Source organism: Xenopus tropicalis, chromosome 5 (genome assembly GCF_000004195.4).
Source record: "Xenopus tropicalis strain Nigerian chromosome 5, UCB_Xtro_10.0, whole genome shotgun sequence".
NCBI classification, from domain to species: domain Eukaryota; kingdom Metazoa; phylum Chordata; class Amphibia; order Anura; family Pipidae; genus Xenopus; species Xenopus tropicalis.
The window spans coordinates 66,016,498-66,028,950 of NC_030681.2; the positions used below are offsets into that span (position 1 = coordinate 66,016,498).

General features: G+C 32.7%; 1 protein-coding gene across 50 annotated transcripts in view; it reads right to left on the reverse strand.

The window, feature by feature from the left end:
* The window catches only part of trdn (triadin), a 245,141-nt gene that overhangs the window by 21,844 nt on the left and 210,844 nt on the right, over nt 1-12,453 (reverse strand). For 35 of the 50 annotated variants that reach the window (XM_031902107.1, XM_031902105.1, XM_031902114.1 and 32 more), the window contains 13 exons: nt 9,802-9,852; nt 9,165-9,209; nt 8,484-8,543; nt 5,710-5,757; nt 4,610-4,657; nt 3,892-3,939; nt 3,145-3,192; nt 2,749-2,796; nt 2,401-2,448; nt 2,092-2,139; nt 1,540-1,587; nt 822-869; nt 76-123 (listed from right to left, as the gene is read on the reverse strand). In XM_031902107.1, the coding sequence (XP_031757967.1) occupies nt 76-123; nt 822-869; nt 1,540-1,587; nt 2,092-2,139; nt 2,401-2,448; nt 2,749-2,796; nt 3,145-3,192; nt 3,892-3,939; nt 4,610-4,657; nt 5,710-5,757; nt 8,484-8,543; nt 9,165-9,209; nt 9,802-9,852 (636 nt within the window). Of the gene's footprint in view, nt 1-75; nt 124-821; nt 870-1,539; nt 1,588-2,091; nt 2,140-2,400; nt 2,449-2,748; nt 2,797-3,144; nt 3,193-3,891; nt 3,940-4,609; nt 4,658-5,105; nt 5,154-5,709; nt 5,758-8,483; nt 8,544-9,164; nt 9,210-9,801; nt 9,853-12,453 lie in introns of all 50 variants that reach the window. The other 15 variants (XM_031902103.1, XM_031902087.1, XM_031902067.1 and 12 more) reach the window with 14 other exon arrangements.

A 12,453-nucleotide genomic window follows, 5' to 3' on the forward strand; every position in this document is an offset into this window, starting at 1 on the left:
TTCAATGAAGCTCACCAAACCACCACCCAACCAATCATCTTATAGACAGAGTTTTACAGAGCCTACAATATTTACCTTTTTTAACTTCTGCAGGTTTTGGTTCGGGCTTCTTTAAGGGCACCTCTGTTAGAAATAAGATTTGCAATGCCTGGTCAAAACTAATCTTTCCAACAGTTTTTAATGTTAATATCTGTAAAGGTTTCTGAGATCTAAATAATGATATGAAAAAAGGGATATACATGCTCAAGAACTTCTGTACAAGAAAACAGTAATTGTAATAAGCTCCTACCTAACGCATTCGAGATTTTAGAATGTCTAGTTATCAAAAAATGAAATTAAATCTACCTTTCTTTCTGTTTCAGTCTTTTTAGGTAGCTCATTTCTTGAAGGTAATGTCACTTTATAAAACTCATTTTGAAAATACCCACAGACATGGGTTCTGTTTGCTATTGGAGACTAAGGTGAGTGACCCAAAACAAAAAATGTCGCCATTGTTATTTAAATGCAGAAAAAGCCTTCTTTGAAATGAATGCTACTGCTAAACATTGTGCTATACATATAGCACTTACGAGCTGCGATGAAAGATCCAACCTCATAATGAATTACAGCAACAGACATGGTAGAGGACAGTTTAAAATATAGATGCGGGCAGAGAAAAAGAATTAGTCTTGTGGAGCTTCTCCTCGATCCTCTATATAAGCTATTGATTTTGCGTATCTTGTTACATTTGCCCTTTCATTACCACTCATTTCAATGAAGCTTACCAAACCACTAATCAACCCATATCATAGACAGAGTTTGATATAGCCAACAAGATTTACCTTTCTTAACTTCTGCAGGTTTTGGTTCGGGCTTCTTTAATGGCACCTCTGTTAAAAATGAGATTCGGAATGACTGGTCAAAACTAATCTTACCAACAGTTTGTCATTTTAATATCTGAAAAGAGTTTATGAGATCTAACTAATGATACAAAAGAGTGATATAGATGCTCAAGAACTTCAGTAATCATATTAGGCTGCTTTACATGTCACTTTTGCTTTTAAGCAATACTTTTACTGATGGTTTCAAGATTCATTTAATTTATAGCGAATGTTCCAAATGAATAAGAAGTGTTTTTCTTGTAAGAATTCCATCTTATGGAGCAAGACAAATATTGCAGTGCATTTACGTTACCTATATCTAGAGCGTATTGAAAGCACACAGAAAATAATTAAGGGTTACCAATAATCATTACAATACAAAGCAATCACATCATTGCAAAGATATTGACCTTTCTTAACTTCTGTAGGTATTAGTTCAGGCTTCTTTATAGGCACCTCTTTTAAAAACAATATAATTTATCGTTCATCATTGACTAGATTACCCGTAGCTTCAGTTGGTATTATTTGACTTTAGAAGTCCCAACAAATTGGTCTTAAGAAAGCAATTATGGCTTCCTCAGCACAAAAATACATCACATGAATTACTGCTTATGCCATTCCTTTGAGATCATTAAAAATATTCTTTATAATGAATGATTTTTTGTTTGTTTGCTCTCACCTTTCTTAACTTCCTTCACTTCTGGTTCAGTCTTCTTAATGGGCACCTCTGTTGAATGTAATATAACTTTATGAAACTTTTTTTTTAAATTGTAATGACAAATGGGTAGTGGGTTTGTTTGATTAAATTGGGTTGCACCAAGCAAAACATATCACAATTGTCAAGTAAATGCAGCACAAAACTTCTTTCAAATATGGCCTTCCTAAGGCTCCTCCTACAATTTAAGTGGTATTTCCTCGCAATTTAAAATAAGATAGGAATCTTACTTAATGAGTTACACAAGATGAGCTTTAAAAGTCAAATTCATTGTTCGGTATTATCAATATGACCAATGGCTTGTAGTGCTAGAATATCAGGAGACTTTAGGAAATCTAGTCTGTCCTTAAAATCGCTCTCCTATCAAGTAACACGGAAGCTAAGGAATTTTACGTTTTTCCATGTTTCCATGATACATCAATTCATCGCAATTCATTTTGACAGATCTGACAGACAGACATAACCACTGGCTGTTTTTTTTTTAATGCAAATTATCTCAGATAGTGTGATATTCACCTTTCTTTACTTCTGCAGGTTTTGCTTCAGGTTTCTTTACAGGCACCTCTGTCAAAAATAATATTATTCGTGTTTTATCAATTCAATAATGACAACATCTTCTAGGGTTAATATTCAAAGAGGCAATGTGTCTATAAAGGTTTTCGTTCATCCCTGGGTCATGATAGAGTATACTGTTTCTAGTAGACAATTGATTTTGGAGTATCTTGTTATATTTGCCCTCTCATTACCTCTAATTCCAATGAATCTTACCAAACCACCAATCAACCAATATTATAAACAGACTTTTATAGAGCCTACAATATTTACCTTTCTTAACTTCTGCAGGTTTTGGTTCGGGCTTCTTTAATGGCACCTCTGTTAAAAATAAGATTCGCAATGACTGGTCAGAAGCAATCTTAGACAACAGTTTGTAGTGTTAATATCTGAAAAAGGTTTATGAGATCTAAATAATGATATGAAAAAGTGATATAGATGCTCAAGAACTTCAGTACGAAAAAAGAGCCATTATAATAAGCCCCTATCTAACACAATTGAGCTTTTAGAATGTCTAGTGCAAAAAATGAAATGAATTCTAATGCAACGAATGCATTATTGCATTTACTTGCTCTGTCCATTTAACTTTTTAGAAGGTCCATTTATTTTTCTCCTGTTTACCTTTCTTAATGTCCTTTACTTCTGGTTCAGCCTTCTTAACTGGTTCCTCTGTTGGAAAAAAATATTGCGTTATGAAACATTTCTCCTCAATGATAAATGGACTACTGGATATACTAGGTCAAGGTGAGCTGCACTCAGTCACAAAATGCAGTAACAACCATTTTTAAAAGATGCCACTTCCGAACCTCATGGTGATATTCAAATCCCATTGCCTAGAACCCAAAATTTGAAAGAACTCTCACTTAACCAATAACAGATGAATACATTCAGTCTACTTTACTTCTGTGTCCTGATAATAACTTTTTCATTCATTTTTCATATTTCAATGAAGCTCACCAAACCACCACCCAACCAATCATCTTATAGACAGAGTTTTACAGAGCCTACAATATTTACCTTTTTTAACTTCTGCAGGTTTTGGTTCGGGCTTCTTTAAGGGCACCTCTGTTAGAAATAAGATTTGCAATGCCTGGTCAAAACTAATCTTTCCAACAGTTTTTAATGTTAATATCTGTAAAGGTTTCTGAGATCTAAATAATGATATGAAAAAAGGGATATACATGCTCAAGAACTTCTGTACAAGAAAACAGTAATTATAATAAGCTCCCACCTAACACATTTGAGTTTTTAGAATGTCTAGTTATCAAAAAATGAAATTAAATCTACCTTTCTTTCTGTTTCAGTCTTTTTAGGTAGCTCATTCCTTGAAGGTAAATGTCACTTCATAAAACTCATTTTGAAAATACCCACAGACATGGGTTCTGTTTGCTATTGGAGACTAAGGTGAGTGACCCAAAACAAAAAATGTCGCCATTGTTATTTAAATGCAGATGAAGCCTTCTTTGAAATTAATGCTACTGCTAAACATTGTGCTATACATATAGCACTTACGAGCTGCGATGAAAGATCCAACCTCATAATGAATTACAGCAACAGACATGGTAGAGGACAGTTTAAAATATAGATGCGGGCAGAGAAAAAGAAATAGTCTTGTGGAGCTTCTCCTCGATCCTCTATATAAGCTATTGATTTTGCGTATCTTGTTACATTTGCCCTTTCATTACCACTCATTTCAATGAAGCTTACCAAACCACTAATCAACCCATATCATAGACAGAGTTTGATATAGCCAACAAGATTTATCTTTCTTAACTTCTGCAGGTTTTGGTTCGGGCTTCTTTAATGGCACCTCTGTTAAAAATGAGATTCGGAATGACTGGTCAAAACTAATCTTACCAACAGTTTGTCATTTTAAAATCTTAAAAGAGTTTATGAGATCGAACTAATGATACAAAAGAGTGATATAGATGCTCAAGAACTTCAGTAATCATATTAGGCTACTTTACATGTCACTTTTGCTTTTAAGCAATACTTTTACTGATGGTTTCAAGATTCATTTAATTTATAGCGAATGTTCCAAATGAATAAGAAGTGTTTTTCTTGTAAGAATTCCATCTTATGGAGCAAGACAAATATTGCAGTGCATTTACGTTACCTATATCTAGAGCGTATTGAAAGCACACAGAAAATAATTAAGGGTTACCAATAATCATTACAATACAAAGCAATCACATCATTGCAAAGATATTGACCTTTCTTAACTTCTGTAGGTATTAGTTCAGGCTTCTTTATAGGCACCTCTTTTAAAAACAATATAATTTATCGTTCATCATTGACTAGATTACCCGTAGCTTCAGTTGGTATTATTTGACTTTAGAAGTCCCAACAAATTGGTCTTAAGAAAGCAATTTGGTTTCCTCAGTACAAAAATATATCATATGAATTACTGCATATGCCATTCATTTGAGATTATTAAAAACATTCTTTATAATGAATTATTTTTTTGTTTGTTTGCTCTTACCTTTCTTAACTTCCTTCACTTCTTGTTCAGTCTTCTGAATGGGCACCTCTATTGAATATAATATAACTTCATTAAAAAATTTTGACAAATTGGTACTGGGTTTGTTCGTTTAAATTCGGTTGCACCAAGCAAAACATGTCACAATTATCAAGTAAATGCAGCACAAAACTTCTTTCAAATATGACCTTTCTAACCCTCCTCCTACATTTTAAGTGGTATTTCCTCTCAATTTAAAAAAAGTAGATACCTTATTTAATGAGTTACATAAGATAAGGTTCAACAGTCAAATTCCTTGTTCGGTATCATCAATTTTACCGATTGTTGTGCTAGAGTATCAGGAGATTTTAGGAAATCTAGTCTGTCCTTAAAATCTCTATCCTATAAATTAACATGTTAGCCAAGGAGTTTTACTTTTTTTTTTTATATCACATCAATTCAACGGACATAACCACTGGACTATCTTTAGGCACAGTATTTCAGATAGTGTGATATTCACCTTTCTTTACATCTGCAGGTTTTGCTTCAGGTTTCTTTACAGGCACCTCTCTCAAAAATAATTATAAATTTATAAAAAATAATAATGATGATGCAATATGTTGTTAAAGGTATTATTTCATCCCTAGGTCATGATATACTGTTTCCAGTAGACTATTAACTTTTGAGTATCTTGTTACATTTGACTTCTCAATACTATTGATGAGCAAATTTTTAAGCCAGGCATGGATTTGCAGCAAATTTTTGCATTTCGCCATTAGCAAATTGCTTTGTGAAATTTCATGGCACAGAAAATTCATGGCACGGAAATTTTTTTTGTTGAGTGTCAAATTGGGCGTGGTCACGTCAAATCGGACTCAGTCACATCAAAATTGGGCGTAGACGCGGATAACAAAAAATAGACACTGGCAACAAAAACAATTGTGCGACAAATGCATTTCATGAAATTTTTGCCATTTCGTTAATTTTCTTGCCGTTTCGCTAATTTTATGGCAAAGAGAATCGGGACAGATTCGCTCATCATTACCCCTTATTTTAATGAAGCTTTTCAGACTACCAATCAATTTTTTTTATAAACACAGTTTTATAGAGCCTACAATATTTACCTTTCTTAACTTCTGCAGGTTTTGGTTCGGGCTTCTTTAGTGGCACCTCTGTTAAAAATAAGATTTGCAGTGACTGGTCAAAACTAATCTTACCAACAGTTTGTAATGTTAATATCTAAAAAATTTTATGAGATCTAAATAATGATATTTAAAAATTATTTAGATGCTCAAGAACTTTAGTACAAAACATATTAATTAAAATATGCAAGTTTTATTTCAGTTATTATTTCATTCCAAATAATACATTTTTTTTCTTGTAGGAATTCCATTTTTTGGAATTCCTAAAAGGACCAAGGACAGACCTCTCCGGTACTCCAGTAACAACACTGGCCCAATCTGAAAATGTTTCATTTACCACTCTTTGTAATCTATGCTTCAGCCAGTTCTCTATCCAAGTACACATACTATGTTCCAAGCCAATATACCTCAATTTTATCATAAAATTTCCGCCATTCCAAATCGAGGTTCCTGCTCACTTCCTCAGTTGATACATTGCAGAGATGCCCTTGTACTGGCAAAGTCTGAACATCTAAAATTTTGTTATTGTTACTCCATTATTGAGCTGTCTCTGCAACATTATGTCTAAGATCATGTTATGATAGGTTATTAATATATATTAAGAAAAATATATATTAAATAAACATTTTACTTGATTTAAAATATAAAAGTGGCAAGACATATTTATGTTAATGTTAGCGCCTTCTCTATATTATAAATTATTTCACAAATTTTATAAAATTTCTTCTACCAGAGAAATACTGCAATTGTGATAAATTCATTTTAGTGCTTAGCAATTAACAGTTTGCATAATATATTTGTATTCTACAGATAGATTCTACAGTCGGAAAACAAGTGTTATTTTTAGCATGCGTTAAAAATATTTTCACTTCTTATATTTGGAGAATTAATGATCGATTCACAAAAAGGGCACTTGTCTGAATTAAGAAGCAATTTCATTGTTGTTATTTATGTTGGGATGACATATTTTTAAGTGATATTTTAAAGCACGCAATATATTTATGCATTATTTCATAGCACGCAATATTAGCGCACACTATTACGCATGTAATCATTACTTTCTGAAAGCTACCATTCTGAAAATTACCATTTCCCTGAAAACTCGAAGATACATCACTCTAGGGCTGCTTAGAATGTTGCATAGCCTTCCATTTCACATAGAGCAGCAAATTGCACAAAGTTGTGCTGCAATGAAGAGCCACTTTCCCTAAAGGAATTATTTGTGTGAGTCTTAACCTATGCCCATGATCCCTCAAGGCCGTGCCCTCTAAAAAAAGATATAGATAATGTAAGGAATAAACATGTTCTGGGTTCAGCTTTGTTTTGTTTGTGGTGTGTTGTTTCAGCCGTTTTCTCACTGTTACAATTGCCTTGGTCATATGTATGCCATGTCACATCATAGGTCACATTGTCTCATCTGTGTCAAGTTTTTCATCATACTCTTTGTTGAGTCTAACTGGAAGTCAATGCAGTACTGAATGTAGGATAATGTGTTGCCTACTAAGGGGGCTAAGATATTTGACGATGTTATAAGTCACAGAGTTTATGCCGCTTGGAGGGGCTCCTTCCTTGAGTATTTTTTTGGAGTCCATATAGGTATAGGGTGGCTTCCCCTATGTAGAGCTAATGATACAAAGCTGAACTGGAAAGCTTGTCCTTCAGAAGGACAAGGTCATCAGTCTCAATTGACAATTCTGGTTATATACATTGAAAAATTAACACCTGCCTTAATAAGAAACAACACCTAACTGAATATGGTCAACAGAACCATTGTGATTAAATGTCTTTGACTGTTCTTCTCTTAAGGGTTTAAATGGTGGGGAATTCCCTAACACTAAGTTGAACTGAAGAAGCCACTTGCATGAGCAGTAAAATGTTTTAGAAAACTCAAAAAAGTCCACTTGCTTTAGGCTTAATTAAATGGATACTATATATCAAGACCTGGATGAATAAAATTCTTTATAGTCATCAAGGGTATATTCTATTAGTCCCTGTTCACTTTGATTAAAGAGTTACTATATACCGCATCAGCTACTGACAACATGTTTGAGCTAAGTTATTTATACACTTTTAGAGTGGGACATGTACAGTAATTTTACACCACTGTTGTGTACATAGTGGAAAAGCACTAATTAAGCACATATGCTTTTTTATAACTATAATACAATATGTCCATTTTTATTGGAGGCTCACTCTCAACCTGCATCTCTTTACTATGCTATAGTTACTGTACTGTAGATTTTAAAACATCTGTATTAGTAAATGCAAGTGAAGCTATCTGTTCCTAATCATTTAAACTGTGCCTTTTTGATCACTACATGGTTCGTAAAAGAAGCAACTGGCCTTTCTGATGAGTGCATTTTAAATGCTTTAGCAATAGTAGGTAAATATCAATTTAACAAGGTAAAAAGCAGTACATTACATATTGTCTTATTTATTTGCAATTTATTGTATTATTTACTAGTAAGACAAGAGATTTCTTGAACTTTTTTTATCAGATACTAATGTACTGTCTTGCATATCTGTAGAGTGTTCTCTATATTTAAATATAAAGTAGCCATATTTTATGTTCTTGTTCAGTGTATAAATGCCTAGTGATAAATTACATTTTTCACAAGGTTTCACCATGAAAAATGGATTCCAACGGCTGCAAAAAAAATTGTGTAGTAAAAAAAATTTGAGGAAGCGAAACGAGACAAATTCACTCATCACTATGGGCCATGCCTCTGGATGTTTTAAATATTTTAATAATGTACCTTGTTCTTTTGCTTTTGATACTTCTTTGGGTTTCTCTACTGGTATTTCCACTGGTATTTCTGTAAGTAATAAAATAAATAAGGCATATCTTTAAAAAAAAAAAAAAAAAAATCACATCTGGTATATATACTGCCAAACCCATAATACTACAAATTCTGCAACAATTTTACCATACAACAGCAAGATTATGTTATGTTTATATAATATTAGCAGCACTGAATTAGACTTGTGTAATATATACCTAGCAATATTTTTTATAGCTAATTCCAGACTCTTAGGGGCACATTTACAAAGGCACGAATGCTCGAGCGTTCATGCAAACGCTCTGAGCGTATTTTCGCCGATTTTTTCGGGCGTCCGGACGACTTTTTCGTACGCCGCATGACTTTTTCATACACCGCACGACTTTTTCGGACGTTTGCACGAAAAAATCGGAAAGGTTTTACCACTGTTTACAATTGTTCGGTACGAAAATTTCGTGACTTTCGGATCGCCAATACGATATTTTCGTGACTAATACGATTTTTTTGTAAGCATTTTCGTGATATTTGCGATCTTCAGAAATTTTTGTTTCCAATCCGATTTTTTCCCATTCAAGATTCGGATTCGTGGATTAGTAAATGTGCCCCTTAATATTCTTTATATGTTATACTCTATATTATAAAATTTGTTATAAGTACCTTCTGGTTCTTTAAGTTTTTTCACTGGCATTTCCACTGGTATCTCTAGAAATTAAAACATTAACTTATGTAAGCATATTTTTATACATGTCTATAATGTCTATATCAATAACCCATAAGGGGACATTTACTAAACTGCAACTTTTTCAGGTTAGGCTTTTTGATACCAAAAACCTGAAAAAAATCTTTTTCTAAAATTTATTATGCAACAAAACTGCAACAATTCTGAAGCCAAAAATATGCTGTCTAAAACCTGTCAAGATCATGTAGAAGTCAATGGCAGATATCCCTTTTACAACTGGAAGATATTTCTTTGTTTTGTGATTCTATCTATCTATCTATCTATCTATCTAAATATGATTTTAACCCATTTAAAAATATTGGTGCTAAAATATGGCTTTTGTTATAGTTTGTTATGCTAATATTAATGCATATTTTTACATATACATACATATACTTTTTAGGGAAAAAAATTGATAAATAAGCCTATATAAATATATAAATTTGTATGAGAATAACACTTCTAAGAATTGCAATTCTTGTTATTTCTTAAATTATATAAATTTGACCTGTTAGTACATGTTAAAACTGAGAAGCGATTCTGCGTATTCTTAAAACAGAGTTAATAAATTAATACCTTCTTCCGGTTTAATTTTCTTCACTGGCATTTCCACTGGTATTACTACAACTGAAAACGGTAATGGAATTTATATATATATATATATATATATATATATATATATATATAATATATATATATAAATTCACAGAAAAAGTTTTTGTAAAATTAGTGATTTTTGTAATTATATTTGTCTGCAATGCTTGTGCAGCGCAGGTATCATTCTTACTCTGAAAAGCACTACCAACAGAAGTTACAGATAGAGAAGGAGGAGCTAAGACCAGATTGCATCTCCTCTTTGCCATGGCCGTCAAAGGAAATGACAAAAATTTGCCCTGAACTCACACACACACACAAAGCAAATCTAAATAAATTCACTTATTACTGAAAATAAACAAAAAATAAATAAATAAAACATTGCCAAAAGCCTTTATGGTCAAAATAAGACACAGTACTAGCTGTAAAATATTTGTGCAAAATTGTGCCAGTCAAACGCCAATATAAAAAGCAGATGTTAATTTCTCTTTAACCTTAGCAGTAGAAAGGTTTTAAAATGCTGCATCTAACCTTAACCTTTACATTAAGTTTATAAAGTAAAAAACAATACCAAGCTTGAATATATGTTTATTTATTGAAAAACTTTATTTAAAAAATGTGATCAATTTAAACCATGGAAAAAAACAAATGTAGCAAATTCACATTCTACATTTGCTAGGACAGCTCCATTTAAACTTCCAAGTTTTTAGATGTTCAAGTTTTACATTGCAGTTATTTAAGGGTATTTTTTTTTTTTTGCACTTAATAAATATAACCCTAATTCAACTGTAAGTTTTGTCACAAAAAAAATAATTTGAATATTAATAAATTAGCCCCTTGGAATTTATATGAATTAGAGACAAATGTGAAAAATTCACACATTCTAATTTTGATAAATATGCCTCCCCATGACTTTTTCTAATATAAAGTATGTAATGTTTTCTGCCTTGAACAGTGGAATACCATTCTGTCTTTTTATAGTGTTTTGTAACACTCAGTAGTAGTTCAGACTATCACCTGTCCAAATCCTTGTTCCTTGATGCAAGCTACATGAACACTATTTCTGCTGCATTTATGTTATAATGGTCCACCACTCAGCTAAAGGTGCAGTATATACCTCCATACACCTAAAATTACATTTTGCTTACTCTTTAATTAAAAATTAATATTTTAATACAAAGCAGCCACAAAACATTGGTTTACTTTAACACTCACTGGCACTTACGGGGGGCAGTAACCCATAGCAAAAATCAGCAAGCTACAGGTAGAACAATGAAATAAAATCTGATTGGTTCCATTAGTTACTGTCCAGGTGCACATTGCCAGTGCTTATAAATTACCTCCATTGACTTATCAATAATTAGCTGCGTTAATTTAAAGATAATGAGCTTTGTATAAACCCCCTTGGCCCCTTGTTGTGACTGTTTTGCCTTACATATAAGCATAAAGTCCATTATACAGCATATTATGTGTGCACTGGCCAACTAATTATCTACAGTACCTTGCAAGAGCCAAACATAGAGTAACTTCAGTTCCATTCTCACACTGTTTAGCTTGAGAAATACTGCCCCTTTAATAACAGCAGTGTCCTATTAACTTGGTGCAAGTCAGTATTGGGGTTTCCAGGCATGAATGCTGTACTTGCAGCAAGTTGAGAGGAGAATTTAAAAATTTAGTGACATAAATAACTTTTTAAATAAATTTAATGCACACAAAGGGACTAATTTATCAATGTCTAAATTCAAGTTTTTGCAGCAGTTTAAATATTTTTGTGCTAAAAGTCACAAACTTAAATGTAAAACTTCATCTAAACTTCATCTCATGAAGACTTTAATGGGAGTTCTCCTAGCACTATTTAAGGGAGTGACTAGAACTTAAAATGGTATTGGGATTAGATTGTATTCTCCACTAGGTAAGAAACTGATATACAGTATAAATTCAGCATTCTCTGTAAAGCGCTATATAATATGCTAGCACAACTGAAAATTAACACTTACGTGTTAGCTGAATTTTGCATTTCATTTGTACTCAGTTCCAGATGTTTTTTTAAACATTTTGTGTTTTCCCACTTTAGGGGCATTTCCTTGGGGGACTTGTTTAAATAGGAAAACTATACTTTGTTTAAATCTGAATTTTTGTGTAACTTTTGGATTAAAATGTAAAGCTATAAAAAAAAAATATACTAGAAAAATATTCTGTGTTATGCACAAAAATCCAACAAATTGCTAACTTGAGGAAAACTTTGTGACTCTGGAATGAAAAGGCATGTACAAATACATGTTTTTTTTGAGTAAAGACAAACTATCTAGCATGTATGTCCAAAATGTATACTGTGCATGCCTATTTCATGGCATACATTTCTGTTTGGTAAAAGTGACCTAATAAGTAAGTGGATCCCAGAAAACCAAAATGGGTAAATATGTCTTTCCCTGGTTGTAACCCATATTAGCACTCACCGGCATATCCTCGCCCCCATGTCCCATCAAAATGACCTGCCCCAAAGCTTTAAAAGCCACCACAACCCTTCTATGGTGCTTTCGCTCTGCTTTCATTGCTTCATTTGAAGAAACTTTTTTGGTTTTTAACCTTGGGAAAGCATTAGGTCTTACTGGAATATTTGTTTATAGCAGTGGC